The 17,305-nt window shown below is 37.1% G+C and overlaps 1 protein-coding gene across 1 annotated transcript in view; it reads right to left on the reverse strand.

The window, feature by feature from the left end:
* Window positions 1-8,086: 8,086 nt before the first annotated feature.
* The window catches only part of Pja2 (praja ring finger ubiquitin ligase 2), a 70,803-nt gene continuing 61,584 nt past the window's right edge, over window positions 8,087-17,305 (reverse strand). Inside the window, exons 8-10 of the mRNA XM_005327221.3 lie at window positions 15,958-16,072; window positions 15,454-15,575; window positions 8,087-10,714 (exon numbers count right to left, since the gene is read on the reverse strand). Of these exons, the coding sequence (XP_005327278.2) occupies window positions 10,589-10,714; window positions 15,454-15,575; window positions 15,958-16,072 (363 nt within the window). The 3' untranslated portion in view covers window positions 8,087-10,588. The remainder of the gene's footprint in view (window positions 10,715-15,453; window positions 15,576-15,957; window positions 16,073-17,305) is intronic.

The raw sequence follows: 17,305 nt of genomic DNA on the forward strand, positions 1-17,305 counted from the left end.
GCAGTTAGGATTTAAATGATCAATCTCACTGGTAAAGGACAGAAGTAAATGAAGGAGAAGAGGTTGGGGGAGGGAAGAGGAAGAGGAATGACAATCTGCTAGTGCCTCCACCTCGGGAATAACTGCCAGGAGTGGGTTTAGCACATTCCCTTGTAACTTGGGAGTGTGTAAACAGTGCCTCTTCCCAGACTCAAGAAGCCCTAAATTTGTATTTCCTTGGGTGCAATGAAGCTTATCTTCACTTTTGTAGAGATTATCTCTGACATTAACAGGTCACCAGAGAACTCAATTTACAAGACAAAATGCTCCCTGCACTGTCTTTTTTTAAAACCCAGCAGGTTTCCTACTTCAGGACCAGGAAGCAATCACTGCTCCTAGGGATCATTAATAAGTGTTGTCATCTTTAAAGACCTAGAAATTTCATCCTGTACTTCTATTTTAGTAAAGGACCAGCTGCATAGCAGGCTCTAACAAATATCCCTGTTTCCCTACCCCCAGCCTCCTAACTTACAATTGTCCCCAGATGGAATTAGAAAAACAGGGACTCACTAAAACAAGAAATTTTTCATCTACTTATTTAAGTCATTGTTTTCCTACTTTTCTGGCAGATGAGTACCTATGGGTGGTTCAGGTTTGAGGGTAAACACAATCTATGAATTGAAGGCCTTGGTGTCTGCCTAACTTAGCCAATGCCTGACCCACCAGTGGGTGACAACAGGCCCATAGCAGCAGCACAGCTTTGGGCACTGTGGCAATGTTTGTCTGTAGTCCCAAGACCTGACTTCAAGTCCTTGATGCAGTGCTTTGTGACCATGATCTTGGCAAAACATTGTCTCTTCCCTATGTGAGCTAATATAGCGGTGATTTATGCCCTTAATTTTTCACTGATTCTAAGTGCAAAGCAGTCCAGGGACAGGGGAGCATCTTCTGCCAAGTTGTTTTGGCTCTGTTGACTCTGTCTCCTGTGGTGTTTGTTACTGGAGATGCTAAGGCCCTGGGTTTTCACTCACCAAAGGATTAGCCACCTGGGACAGACTGACTAGGGCACAGGAAGGCCCACAGAATGGGAAGGCACAGTAGGGACTTGACATTTACCCCTATTACATCTTGCTTTCCGGCCGGGCCTTACCAGTCTATACAAATACAACAGGCTGCCTTTGACTTCATTTGTTGTGGTGCTTATTTACGAATGTGGATGGTGTTGCTGGTGTTGTAGATAACACATTTTTTTTTTTTTTTTTTTGTACTGGGGATTAAACTCAGGGGCACTTGACCACTGAGCCACATCCCCAGTGCTATTTTGTATTTTATTTAGAGACAGGGTCTGAGTTGCTTAATGCCCTGCTTTTGCTGAGGCTGTCTTTGAACTGGTGGTCCTCCTGAGCCACTGGGATTACTGGCGTGCACCACTATGCCCAGCCGGCCTACTTTGTCTTAGCATCATGATCAACCTCTGAATGGATGGGGGCCTCCTGCCAGATAGGAGGCCAGTCCAAACAGCTGTGGCTGGGGAAAATGGGTTCTTGGGCCTGCATGTTGCCATCCTGTTAGCAGAGGCTGTGAGTGTTGGGAGACAATTATTTATGCATTTATTGTTTCTATATGTCTTCTGAGCCAGAAGTGTGGGCAGCTAGCTCTCCCATATTGTCTTTTCAATGATGTTTGTATAGCAAAGTGTCTTAGAAGGCAGATATATTGTCCCAGGTCAGAGAATGGATTTGTTAACTTCTCAAAACAATGAAAATAATGTCTTGTCCCCCAAGGCAGGTTTGCCAGCAGCTCCCTATGAGAGAGAGATTTCCTAAGCTCCCATTTTCTTGGCTTTGGTACTTACTCCCTGTGTATTCAACATCAACCTGTGCCAACCTTTGCATCTTCCTGAGGGACAGGGGGAATGAAAGGAACCTATAGTTATGAAGCTCAGGTAGCCAACTGAGCCATGAGAAACAATGTCTTGTGTCGCTCATATTCTACCAGAATCTACAAAACTTGTTAGCTGGTGAAAGGGTAAAAAGACCCTTTGCTGTTTTTAACCACGGCCATGTTCTCATTGTGATGAACCCATTCAATGCAACCTTCTAGTCTTCTTCCTACATATGGATTAAATAATCTTTACAGGATTCTCCAAACCCTCCTCCCCACCTTTTTTTTTTTTTTTTTGGAGGAGAGAAGGAAAAATGTATTGTACAGCAACAGGAGTTAGAGAAAGAAGACCCCACAGGCTTGTACCTCCTTCTCCAAGTGAGCCCTGGCAGGCCCAGATTTGGAATGTTTGTATACCATGACACTGCTGGCTGGGTCAGACATGGGCTGTCTTCATAAGATGTCTTCAGTGGCTCATTTAGTCTCCTTGGTGCCTTGTGGTTCATTCAGCTGCTGTTAGATTCACATAGGAGCGAGTATGACAGTTTTATGGTGGTGCTTACTCTTGGTCAAGCCCCAAGTAGAGAGTTTACAGGGTTCATTATGTTAGCCCTGGTCTACAGCATGGTTACCAAAATTTATACAATAGTTTGCACCAAAGGTATATTTTTCCAGCAGGAAAGCAATGCTTCGGAATTGCCTTCATATTCCGTTTTCTGGGTAAAAATACAGTGGATGTTTATGTATGAAGGTCTTTGAGCACAGGGAAAAGGGAAAGGTAATAAAAATAAAGCACAGGAGATAAAGTGAAACACTGTTAAGTTTTGCTTTTCTCCATTCTGCTTGGTACCATCTCAAGAAAATTAATTTATTTGTTTGAAAATTTTCATCTGTGGTTTGCTGGGGCCAGAGGGCATATAACCTAAGAGATTTTCAACTTATGTTTACAGCAATGTAGCTATAGATCTTCGGGCTTGATGGTGGTTGCTGGTAGCTGAAGTCACCTTGGGGTGCTCGGCACTTACCCTTTTTCCTTGTATTGGTTGTTTCTAGCTTAGGCAACCACAGAAGAGCCTCTAAGATCAGTCAGTCCCCAGGCTAAGTTGAACTCCTTTCTATAGAATGAGTCCAGGTATATGGGGGATGAGGGTGAAAACAAGGAACAGTGGACACTTCTGGAGACCAGGGATTTTGCCTACCTTGTCCACAGGTTTGTCAAAATAGGCACTTGATAAGCATTAAGTGGACAGCAGCTCAGGTTATGTCAATAGTTAATTTGTTGGGATGGGTCAAGAGAATTTCTAGGCAATTCAGGGAGGATGCCCATTTGACATGTTCTAATGCATTATTTTCAGGAGCTCACTATTTTTAAATTAAAAAAAAAATTTGAGATGCTAGTAACTCATTTAGATGTAGGTTGTAATTACAACCGAAAGTTTGGTATCAGTTCCCAATGCCAATCAATGCCAATTTAAAAATGAGGACAGAGTTTTGAGAAAAAGATAAAATAAGATTTATTGCTTTGCAGCAAAGGAGAAACACAGGGAACTCCAATCCCAAAGGCTGTAACTATCTGGATCTCAGGTACGGAGGGGTTTTAAAGGAACTCTATTCAAGGGTTACATTCCAGGTACACTCTGATAGGGGGTGCCATTCCAGGTACACTCTGATAAGGGGTGCCCGGGCAGGAGCCTTGGTGTGTGTTAGGATTCACTTGTTAATTTGGGAGATATTTACTTCCCAGATCCTCAGCAGGCATCTCCTTCTTGTAGTGGGCATGTTCAAGGGCAATTAACTAGGGAAAGAATAGGTAACACTGTCTCCCTAATCTTGTTAGAGAGGGGAGAGGGGACAAGAGAGAAAAGAGAAAAATATATTTTTTAAATAAACCTCAGAGCAATGAGGACCATATTCAGAAGGTAAAGAGACCCCTGTTACATAATTAGGTGTTCACTTGTGAATAGTCTTATCACCCAGTTGAGGTTGGAGCTTCCTTTTAACAAGTTTGACCTTGTAAGCTCCTCATCCCTATCTTTAAATGTGAATTTAAACTAAAATAAAAACTCAGGCATTTTGATATGGCACCAAGGCCAGGATACTGCAATACCGGTGATGGGGACTCGCTGGCTCAGGTCAGAGGAAGAATTATTTGTTGAGGCCAATGGCAAGCCAGTAGATTGGTTCAGAGTGAAGCCCCTTACAAAGATTGTCTGTAAAACCTGGGATAACAAGAAAATAGGGCTAGACAAGTAGAACTAGGGCATAGCTTAAATGGCTGAAAATAATTCAAAATGGCATTTAAGGATTGAAATTAAAAGGAAAGCCTCTGTCAGGTTTCCAGTGATGCAATAACCCAGAGGTAGGTTTACTATGTCTGTATTAATTGGGTTTTGTTGGCTGCACAGGCAACAGGATGCTGCAACACAACTCTTGGGTCAGAGACAGTCTGCTGAGTAATTTAAGAATCCCAAATTATCAGGCAAAGGTAGGAAATTCTTTTCTTATCAAAATAAGAAATTTAACTAACTAGAACTATGGTAAAATTTTTGGGCATCATTTTATTCTAGACAAAAATGTCTAGAACACTGTAACAGGAGATTGGTTCCAGGATCTCTGTGCATGACAAAATCTGCAGATGCTCAAGTCTCTTGTATAACACACAGAAGTACTTGCATGTAACTAACATAATTCTCCCATGTACCCTACTTTAAATCATCTCTAGACTACCTATGATACCTAATACATTGTAAATGCTATGTAAATTGTTGTTATACTGTATTGTTTAGGGAATGGTGAAAAGAAAACCTTTACATGTTTACTAGACACCTGAAAGAATATTTTTCATCTGCAGTTGTTTGACTCTATGAATTTAGAACCCATAGATAAAAGGATATGGAAGGCTGACTACAATCCAGAAGAGCAAAACAAAGTATTTTCCAGAATTTTGAATACATCTTGATTTTTCCCATTTGAAAAACTCAGACTGCATTTCAAACAACTAACTTAAATAATAATACTGACCAGAGGCTGCTCCTACTTAGAAAGGTGATACGAAGTAGGAAGAACCCTTAGGCTCTTCTGCAGGGGTCTTCCATCATCTCTGGAACTTAGTGTGTGTGTGTGTGTGTGTGTGTGTGTGTGTGTGTGTGTGTGTGTGTGTGAAGGTGTGAAGTTGGGACAATACAACCAACTCTATGGACTTATTATAAACATTAGCTAAGGCAGAGAGCTTAACACAAAGTCTAATAAATACTTTATAAACAGGAATTACTCATATTTTGTATCAATGCATCTTAAAAATTAACCCCAAAGAAAAGTGCCACTATAATAAAAAAAAGAATCATAGTGGCCAGCAAAATTTCTTTGACAATAAATATGAGGTCATATCATTCTAAAAAGATAAAGGTCTCTTCCTGCCAATTTTCACTACAAAAACTGTATATTGATAATAAGCTAAGAATATCAGATGGAAGCCGGGCATGGTGGCACATGCCTATAATCCCAGGAAGCTGAGGGACTGAGGTAGAAGGACCACAAGTTCAAGGCCAGCCTCAGCACCTTAGCAAGATACAGTCTCAAAAATAAAAAATAAAAATGAAAGAAGATATGGGGACAGCTTAGTGGTAAAGTGTCCTGGGCACAATTCCCAGGAAAAAAAAAAAAAAAAAAAGGATGGCGCAAATTGCCATATTCTTTCCTATCAGTAAGTTTGTTAGCTAAGTATACAGTCTTTTTTTTTCTGGGGGTGGGGAGTTCGAGGGGTGGGGTACCAGGGATTGAACTCAGAGGCAGTCAACCACTGAGCCAAATCTCCAGCCTTATTTTGTATTTTATTAGAGACAGGGTCTCCCTGAGTTGCTTGGCACCTCACTATTGCTGAGGCTGGCTTTAAACTCAAGATCCTCCTGTCTCTCCTTCCCAAACTGCTGGGATTATAGGCCTGTGCCACCATGCCTGGCTAGTATATAGCTTTTTAATAAAATCAATATTAAGAAAATTAAACTGTATTTGGTTTACTTTAATAAAGTTTCCCTGTCAAAATTTCAGAACACCTGAGGTAATTAAGATGCTTTTAAGGATTTACATTTGAAATGTTCACCCATTTCCAAAAGGCGTTGTTAAAAACAGTGACAAAAACAAGTATATTTCCCCAAGAAGAAACATTTTCTCAAATAGTATAACTTAATCTGTAATTTATATTCATTATTTTATAGGCAAAAATAGACATTGAATAATTACGTGACTTATCAAGTTCATATTTCAAATACAATTTTGGGAGGGAGGGATGAGGATCCAAAAATCTATTAGATGAGCTTGACTTTGATCACTTACCAAGTTCTAAGGCAGATTATTAAACAGAGGTCATGTAAGCAGTTGGAAAAGGAGGTAGTGTGTTTTCCTAAGGATGAGGCATTTCCGGCAGACTACATTTCCCTCCTTAACTTAATATACCAACAGATTAAGCTATTTCCAAAGACAGTGCATGTGACTGCTAAAACAAGACAAAATTTTTATGATGTCCTTAGAAAAGAAAAAAAAAATAGGGTGCACGAAGTGATTGGTATTTGCTTTAACAACTGTACCAGAAGTACTAATAGATCATCTAGAGAACAGTCTACAGTGGCATTCTGAAGAGGGTTTGTATTCTACCCTGTTTGACTCAATAATTTTACATAATCTGGACAAAGCCACTAAGTATTTAAAGCATCCTTGGTCAAAATTGGAACTGACACAAGACTAAAAGAAAGAATCAGAATTCACAAGGACCTTTACAAGTTAATTTAGTAAGGATGAATGTCATCCTTCAATTAGGATAAGAAAAAAATTATGTCAGTAAAGATTAGGAGAGGACATTGGTTTACTAGCAATGCCTTTGAAGTTTTTTAGCAAGAGACAACCATGTGATATGCTTGCTTAATAACAACAACATGACAGCCACAGAGAATCATTTTGAAGTTGGGAATAATGGCCCTGAACCCTGTTCTAGTGGAGTTACAGAATTGTGTTTAGTTCTGAGCAACACATTTTAAGAGAGGGATCGAAAGAGCCAACACCATGCTGGTCTGGAATAGGTATCATGTAAGATTCCAGAAAAGTGTGAGGCTTGAGGGAGGATATGAAGAAGTGGTCACACAAGAGACACAACTTTTCTAATTTAATAAGTATGCTATTTACAGAGAAATCTGGGTGACACTCCTCTTCTTTTTGATACACAGGGGTGCTTAACCACTAAGTCACATCTGTAGCCCATTTTAAAATTTTATTTATTTTTTTGTACCAGGGATTGAACTCAACCACTGAACTCAACCACTGAACCAGCCCTATTTTGTATTTTATTTAGAGACAGGGCCTTAGTGAGTTGCTTAGCACTTCTCTTTTGCTGAAGCTAGCTTTGAACTCTCCTGCCTCAGCCTCCTGAGCCACTAGGATTATAGGCATGCACCACTGGGCCTGGCTAAAATTTTTTTTTATTTTGAGACACTGAGTTGCTTAGGGCTTTGCTAAGTGGCTGAGGGTGGCTTTGAACTCGCGATCCTCCTACCTAAGCCTCCCAAGGTGCTGGCATTATAGGTGTGTGACACCGTGCTCAGCTAGGTGACACTCTTCTAACAATGAAACCCATCCCTTGTAGGTGCCAAGTAACTCCATCCTGCAATGGCTGGATAAACATTATAATCACCAGAGGACTGTGGCACGATAGCAGAGGGGTACCATTGCCATTAATAGCTCTGGATAATATTTTCCTAGCCCATTTATTCTGCCAGGGGAAAATCAGAATTCTAAACTTTCTAAACAAAACTATTAGTTTTTGTCTAATAAGGTGGACATAATCAGCACCCAAACTGACCCTGCTGAAACGCATGAAGTCTCTGAACCCTCTGTAAACCACAAGCTAGAGAAAGATAATAAACAAGGTGGACCCCCATCCTGAACTTTGAGAGTTTTGGCAGTCCTGAGTTGATGTGAAACCAGGCTCTACTGGAACCTACAGAACTGCCCAGAACATTAGGGAGGAGAGGGCGACTACTCCTTCAGAGTCTCCTGGGAAACATTAGTCCACCTACTACTTCAGTAAATTCTTGGCAGTCCTTCTCAGATTATAGATTAAGGAATTAAAAAATCCTGTGATGGGAGCCTATTCTAGACTTCCTTATTAGTTGTGTTCTTGCTATTAATCCCTTCAGGGGTTATGTTATAGAAGTGACACGATTACACAATTAAATATTAGAAATGACCACCAAGTATATCCTGTTTATTGTTTATGATTTACACGGAAGATGATGGGCTGGGGTTGTAGAACAATAAACCAATCATTACATTTAGACCTGGGCTTTTGAAAAACTTGCATTCCATTTAAACAGTTCATATATATTTAACAGCATATATATAAATCCAGATCACAAATAACCTTAAGAGTTAGTTAGCTCAGAGATAAACAATTAAGAAACACAAAAGAAAACCACATAAATCTAACTTTAAATATCAGCATTCATATTATAAGAAATAAGAAAATGTTCAAAAAATAAAATTATTAGGTCAAGTCACAACATAAAATAGAGAAATAAGATAAACAATATTTTATTAATAATATTCATACTTCTTTCTAATTTACCTTCATATATTCTTAACTTTTTCAAAAGGATCCAAGATAAGATCAAATAATATTTTGGGGTCTGAACTAGTCAGCCTCAGCTTATACTGGCTTGTTATGAAATCCTAAAACTTCAACTTTCTTTTTAAAAAAATTTAAACTAACTTTTTCCCCTCATAGCAGCTGTTATAGATAGTAGGGAGCCAACAATGAAGGACAGTAACAGATGGAAAGCAAAAAGTACAACAGCTATCTAAAGTCAGCTCTCAACATTGGTGGTTGAGTTTGGAACCAAAACCTCTTAACAACTGGCAGATACTAGCTAAATCTTAACAGGCAGAGAAGAAATATTTTCTTTGGGACAGCTGCTATGTAGGAGAAGAAAACCAAGGTCCCTTAATACTGCCTAAATATAATGGATGGCTTATTACAGATAGATCTGTAACAATGTAAGTTTAACCAGTAAGTGTCACAACTGATCAACACTACTTGAAAAGAAACAGACAAACAAAAAAATCACAACAGTCACAAATTTCCACAATATACACATGAGAATTAATTGTAATCTGATTTGACTCCTTGACACTAACTGATCATCAATGAAATATGGTATGGAAAGATCACAGAGTAGAAAACAAGCAAAGATTAGTTTATACAACAGTGACTATATACATCTGCAGGAAAACATGCTAGCTAATGCAACATTAAGGCCTGAATGTAAGCATTTCCAAAGTCACAGAAGCCCCAAAGAACCCCTAAATTACAAATTCACCACATTACATGCATGCAATGTTCACTTTTGTTTTACCCATAAAAGGATACACAGTATTTTGCTGTAAATACCAGACACATTTACAATATATGCAAAAATTAGAATGCAAGTGTTATGTTCCTTATATTTAAGCCTCAAATGTGCCAACAGTGAAAAATTCATTTAAAGAATGGCAAAAAGAGACAGAATATAAATACTCAAGAGAAATTACACAAAATGTAATTGGGAAGCCATATAAATATTCTTCAAATTAAATTATCGATGGACCACCTGGATGGATGTACACTAACTATGTGCTTTGCTATTTTACTTGCTCAAATGTGATATTCTAAAAGCCATCGTTCTCTGGTGTTGATATTAAGTCACATCTTTAAGTTAAATATAAGGCTTATGTTTGTACAAACTTGCCTAATGCATGCGATCACCTAAAGGATAAGCTGTGTCATTTTGGTTAGGGTTATATAATTACAAAGATGATCCTGTCTGATTTTTAGACCTTCCAAAATTACCTTAACTATATCCAATGTTTATTAAACAAATGTGCCAATAGTATTTTGGACTTTCAGGTATAATTTTAACCAATAGCAAAAGGTTGGCTATCAGCTTAAAAAGGGTTGCATATAGTCTTCTAATTTACCTCACTGTACCAAGCACAGAGCACACCAGATTCTTCATATGCATTACCAACCTTTAGGTACATCTACTATTTATTAAATAATTTATTTTATTACCGAACCATTTCAGGGGATATACATCTAAGATTTTAAAATTTTGTGATATTCTGGTCAAAATTTTGGCTTTTGTATGGCATTCTGAAAAGTCCTAATTGTAAGCAAAGATGAAAAAGTAGACACCTTTCTTAAAAGCTTTCCAGTATTATGAACCAAGAGGTTTTGTTGGAGCAAAAGCAAAGGGACCAATGAAAAAGCATGCTTTAGAATTCAATTTATTTCCAATGAAACCAAATTTTACTACTGCTCTGATCACAGTTTTCACATTTGATGCAAATAGGAGAGCTTAGCTATAATCTCTTAGTGGCAGAATTTTTGACAAAATCATTAATGTGTGCCACATAGATGACTATTTCTTTCGGAGTTAACTGATAAGCCTGACTTTACAATTAATACCAACATATTCAACTAAAGAAAATGGATGCACTGCTTTAACATTCAGCTTGAAAATGTTTAGTACTTTCTGCAAACCTAAATTCAGTTTAGAAAGGTTAATATCCTCTTTCTAAACTATGGCATATACTATATATAGCATTTTCAATATATTTATATATAATTATTTGCACATCAGATTTAGAAGGAATTTGCAGATTAACTTTGATAGACTGATCTCATTTCAACCGATAAGGTTTAGGGGGCTTCTGCAGTACTGTCATTTGAAGGTGGGGCATCAGGATCAGGCTCGGAGGAAGCAGGTGCAGATGCTTCGATAACTGCAGGTGGGAAATGACGGCGGCACACAGGGCATGTTCCCGACTGGAGGGAAAAAAACAAGTTAACAACCACCAGAAACATCTTAACTGCCACATAAGTATCTAAATAGAAAAAAAGATAGTTTCATTATCCTAATAACAAATCAAATATCTGAAAAATAAAACCAAATAAACTTAAAAACCACACAATACAAAAGGACAAATTTTTAATGTTATTTCTTCTGCACCCTATCAGACCGTAATTTCTTTGAGGGAGAAACGTCTTATGATTATGTCTATACTTTTCAGAGAGTTCACCAAGGGTTGAGAATGTAGCTCTGTGGTAGAGCACTTGCCTAGTATGCTCAATGCCCTGGGTTCAATCCCCAGTAAAGAGAAATTCACTTCTTATTTAGTACGTTTTAATTAAGAGTCTCCATGCTTGGCACTGAAGCATGATTGGTAAAAAGTGAGCAAAGGATCATAGAGCATTTCCTCATGGAAGTCAGCATTTAACTCAATAATGATCTGAACTAAATTATTATTATTTCATCTATTATGCAAATATTAAAGAAACCATACACATACTTATCCAATTTATTACTCCAGACTTTTCATATATAGAGAGTTTATATATAATATCTTTATATATGTAGATATATATAAAGATGGACCTCAGACCTTTCTTAGAAGGCATGTTAATACCTTTATGAAAAGAACTGGAGTTAAATGACTTCTTCTTCTTCCTCTTTTTTTTTGGTACTGGGAATTGAACCCACAGGTGTTTTACCATTAAGCCACATTCCCAGACCTTTTAATCTTTTGAGACAGAGTCTCACTTAAAAACCTTAGGGCCTTGCCAAGTTGTTGAGGCTGCCCTTGAAACTTGCAATCCTTCTGCCTCAACCTCTTGAGTCACTGGGATTATAGAGTATGCTACTATGCCTGGCATTAGATGCCTTTTATATGACAAAGTAATTCAACTGGCAGACCTGGGAATGAGGGAAGGAAGGAGATGTCTTTATACTAGAGATAAGTCATTAGATGCCAGATCATTCCTTGCAAATCTGGTATTTTTCCCAAAGAAATCTAGACAGAAGGAAGGATGAAGATATCATGCTGTTGAAGGTGACAGAAAACTGTATCTTAGGAACCTTCTTTCTGGGGGGAACTGGGAAAGGCTTTTCATTAAGCAGTCTCCTTACTACAGAGACTCAATAGGACATTATCTTGGGTTATGACAAAATTAAGAACAGTTCCAGGTATATTTACAATTTACAAATTCAATTCTGTGAACATTTATTTATCAAACAGATTGGGCCCTATTAGTAACATTTTAGAGTCAGACACACGAGTGCAGATGAGGTCAACCACATACCAATTGTGTAACATTGAATAAGTAATGATCACCGAAAATGGGAACATGGATACCAGTATGTCCTCAGGTAGTTATGAGGATTAAATGTGACAATATAGGTGAATCATCTAGCAGTGCCTGAATCACAGCAGGCGCACGGAACACTGATCCTTCTCAAGCCTCTGAATCTATCATGGGAATTTAAAGAAAGGTTATGTTAAAAATAGAAAAGGTGGCATTTCAGCTGTATCTACTTAGATAATCTATTAGATGGTATAGATGGATGATCACAACAGGCTTCAAAAATAAATGCACAGAAACATGCGAATAAGTAAATTATAAGACAGAAGTTGGGGGTGAGGTCATAAAAGACTGGGAATTGAACCCAGAGGTGTTTTCAAGAAAGCCAAAACAAATTATTCCACAGGTGACCAAAAATCAATCTCAATCCCAACATCTTCCCCTACTCTTTTTTGGGTAGGGAAGCAATATGATCAGAGCTAGGTAATATGTTGAAAGGAGATATGGACACAAAGTAGGTAATTACCATAGTAGTTAAGCCAACATGGATTGAAGATCTACTATGTGGGGGTGGAAATGAATGAGAGAATGGACCTCACAGATATAAAAGCATACTCAACACTTGATGGCTCTCCATTTTGTTCTTTCCCACTAATTTTTTAAGAAATATTTTATTAGTTATTGATGGACCTTTATTTGTTTACATGTGGTGTTGAGAATCAAACTTATTGCCTCACACATGCGAGGCAAATGCTCTACCACTAAGCCACAACCTCAGCCCCTCCCACTAATTTTAATAACATCTACTACTACCACTACCACCATAGGCATTCCGTTTTAGTAGTTCTTTTCTATTTAATTCTGGTTTTAATTACCACTAACTTTACTGCTATTTTTCCAGGTACTATATCAATTCACTATGAATTATTTACTTCAACCATTATAAAAGCCCTAGAAAAGTGGATTTATTGTGTTAGTTCAGTCATCTAGGCTGTATCAACATAATGCCAAATAAACTGGTTAAGAAAAATCACCTAGCATTCTAGTTCCCATATTACATTCTCAGGGAGGGAAGAGATCAAAGAAAACAATATTTTACAAATAATTCTGAATCCAAGATCATGCCTCAATTCTGAAGGCAGGAAATCTTATGAGAGTTGAAACACTCTTGATCACCACACAGGCAATACATACCAAATAGCAATCATGTTGGTAAAGTGCTGTTTTTGAAAGTTGTATCATAAATTAAGTTTATATTTGTGCTTTTGTTAGTAAAGCCATCTCTAATTTTTAATTACAGCTTTGATCTGATAAGATTTTTTTTTTAACATTTACTGACCATTCACCACATTCCAGGCACTATGGATTATCTCATTTAGTTCTCATATTATGTGATATATATATCATCATAATTACCATTTAACAAATGTTAAGAAATTAGAAAAAAAATTTGGCAGTAATCAATTATATAACTTTGACTTTAACTCAAATGAGCATTATAGCTCATAAACATGTTTGTGTTCCATCAACCTAACTCTAAAAGCATTCTAGAGCAATTCTCTAAAATAACACATAAATTTAACGTAATCACAATTAGCAACCTAAAGTGAATTCTTTTTTGGAGATAAGAAGCAAATGGATAAAACTATCTGAGAAGTCAAATAGAAAAAAAATACTGAAGAATATGCAAAATAATAAACAGAAAAAATAGCATGTACTATTAAAAATAATAAAAAGTTTAAAAAGACATCAGTACTACAAATATTAGTGAAAGGGTTTAAGCAACTTGGAAAAAGTGTGGATATATACATCAATGGATGGGAACACCAGTTATTTGGGGAGCAGGAACAGTAGTGAGGAAGAAAGGTAGAATTGAGCAGGAGAACATAAGAGATTGTAGCAAATAGAAAAATGTGCAAATAACATTTTATAAAAGAATACAAAACTAAATAATACAAATTTGGTATGCTTATAGACATAGACCAGGAGCTAATGGCACCAATTAAATGATGCATGTGAGCTGGGCATGGTGGCACACTCCTGTAATGCCAGCAGCTCGGAAGGCTGAGACAGGAGAATTAGGAGTTCAAAGCCAGCCTCAGCAAAAATGAGGTGCTAAGCAACTCAGTGAAACTCTATCTCTAAATAAAATACAAAATAGGTCTGGGGATGTGCCCCTGAGTTCAATCCCTGATACAAAAAAAAAAAGATATATTTGATTCATAAAGAAATAATGAACATTTCTATGTTGGATTTTAGTTTCGAGAAAATGAAGTGGTCATATGGGTGCGGGGGGCGGGGAAGACAGCAAAGAAAGGGAAAGGAAAGAAGAAAGAAGGCAGGAAGAAGAGGGGAGGAAAAAAATGGAACAGAAAAGAAAAAAGTAGTTATCAAAAAGAGAGGGAGTTAAAACCATAAGTAAACGAACTAGGAAAGGTAATTTGGGAATTCCTATTGAGATGGTAAATATCCTTTGTATAAAACAGAGATGACAGAAGACTTAAGTAAATACATTTAAAAATTATTAGATAAGTATTGAAGGACAGTGTATAAAAAACAGAATAGGAGGTACTTGGTAGGTTATTAAAAATCTCTTACATTGCTGGGTACAGTGGCCCATGCCTGTAGTCCCAGAGGGTTGAGAGGCTGAGGATTGAGAGTTCAAAGCCAGCCTCAGCAAAAATGAAGTGCTAAGCAACTCAGTGAGACCCTGTTTCTAAATAAGATACAAAATATGGCTGGGGATGTGTCTCAGTGGTTGAGTGCCTCTGAGTTCAATCCCTGGTACCAAAACAAACAAACAAACAAACAAACAAAACTCTCACATTATTTTTGGAAACACCAATCTACATTAGCAGGATACTTGTTTATTGTTGCACTACACCTTGAGTGGTGTCAAAGACTTACTTCCTTGAGATACTTTTTAAAATATCAAATTCAGGATTTTAATTAAAAATATATTGTTACTGTGTTTTCTTGCTATTTTTCAATGCTATTTTTTAAGATATTAGTAAAGCAAAATAGTTCTTTATTATTCCTAATCTGTAATCATTAAAGACAACCACTCTTTAACCCTGAAATACTGTCTTGCTTTTATTTTTGTACCAGAGATTGAACCTAGGGGCACTTAACCAATGAGTCACATCCTCAGCCCTTTTTATTTTTAATTTAGAGACAAGGTCTTATTAAGTTGCTTGAGGCCTCATTAAGTTGCTGAGGCTGGCCTTGAACTTGCAAACTTCTTGCCTAAGCCTCTTGAGTTGAGAGGATTAGAAGTATGTGCCACTGCACCCAGCTATATTTCAAAATAAATAAATATTTATTTCATAGCTAAATAAAACAGGCTTAAAAGAGCCTATTATCATCATTAATGCGTAGGAGACACTATTAAACATTAATTTTTAAAAAGCAGATTTAAAACTTACCTTCTGTAGCCAAATTGAGACACAAGGCTTGTGAAAGAAATGGTGACAGGGCAACTCTGTTGCTATATCATCCTTAATATACTCACTGCAACAGATTGGACAGCATTGTTCCTGACCAATAGCTGAAAACATAAACAATTTAGTTCTATCAATCACATAAAGTTCAATTTTAATAAAAGTATAAATCAACATATTGACTCACAGATGATACAAAAGAAGTAGACTTGGATCGATTAATTGGCAAACATGTGTTTCTGCATACATGACAATTTGGCATTTAATAAACATCGCTTTTGTAGAAAATTTGACTGGGGAACATTTGTCTCAGTCCATCATGTTATAATTAAAAATATTCTATTAGGTGAAAGTTTGTCAGCATCTGATTTCAACAGAAAATCAGATGATGGATTCTAATAGTCAAGTGTTTCATCTTCTAGTGCACTGAAAATATACTTAAATATGCAGCATGTATCATTCAATACTTGAGATCAACTTTGCCCTTACCAGTGTGATCTTCAAGAACAAGGGTTTCTGGAAGACCATCAATGCTTTCCTTACTGGCTGGTGGATTGGCAACCTCAACATCCACTGCCAGAGACTCTAAATGTGCCAGTGCAGTCTGAAAAAGAAAAGTTACAGTTCTGTTAGAAAATACTTTAAAACAGTATTAGAAAACTATTATTAAGGTATTTTACAAAATTATATTTACCATATTCTTTTTCTGTTTCCTTTGTTCAGTCCTTTGCCTCTTTCCAAAAGAAACTACCATCATCACTATTAAACCAAAACATTTTCTCACGCACACACACACACACACGTATGCAAAGCCCTACTTCTCATGAGTAAAAATATAATTTGTCCCAATAATCATTTAATTAATTGCCCATTACAATTATATTTTCAGAGGAGTGGTTATGTCTTCCAATTTACAGCTTCCTGTGTGGGATGAACACTATGAAGAAAGTAAACACTTAAAAAAAGGTTCATTTCATGAAAGATAAACGTATTAGGAAGGATGGAAAGAACAATAGATCATATGACCATCTATCATGAGTTATTCTCATTCTTTTGAGTTCCATTAGACCAGAACGGCAGTTAAGACCTTTATATTTTACCTGCTGCTTGTATAAATACAAGTTCTTAGTGCACATGCAGCTTCCTCTGCCTGGTACTTTATGTACCAGGTTTAAGTCCCATCAGTTCCTCAAGGACTGGGTAAAGTCCTGTCTCTTTTAGGAAGTCTATGTCAGTGGTCCCAAACCATACTGGTTATCTTCCTTCTGAATTGCTACCATATTCAAATAATTAATATTATACATTTAAATAATTACTTGTTTCTATTATATCCTAATTATAGCATCATAAGGCTTCAGAGTCATAAAAGACCTTAGCATTAGTCTAGTTTAATACAGCAATTCCACTTCTGGGTATATACCCAAAATAACTGAAAGCAGAGACGGAAATGAATATTTTTACAATTATGTTCACTGAAGCATTACTCACAAGATCAAAAGGTAGGAGGAGCAACCTGTCTATTGATTGGTTAATGGATACACAAAATGTGATATATGTATATTCAGCAGAATATTATTCAGTCTTGAAAAGCCAGCCCCAGCAACTGCGAGGTACTAAGCAACTCAGTGAGACTCCGTCTCTAAATAAACTACAAAATAGGGCTGGGGATGTGGCTCAGTGGTTGAGTGCCCCTGAGTTCAATCCTTGGTACCACCACCCCCCCGCCAAAAAAAGCTGTTTTTTCTTTGTAGAAAAAGAATTATGTCTGATAACACTGTAGTCTTTTAGTTGGTAAACATGATCTTTTATATATGCCTAAGGATTTAGCATAGATATT

This window comes from Ictidomys tridecemlineatus, chromosome 1 (assembly GCF_052094955.1).
Source record: "Ictidomys tridecemlineatus isolate mIctTri1 chromosome 1, mIctTri1.hap1, whole genome shotgun sequence".
NCBI classification, from domain to species: Eukaryota; Metazoa; Chordata; class Mammalia; order Rodentia; family Sciuridae; genus Ictidomys; species Ictidomys tridecemlineatus.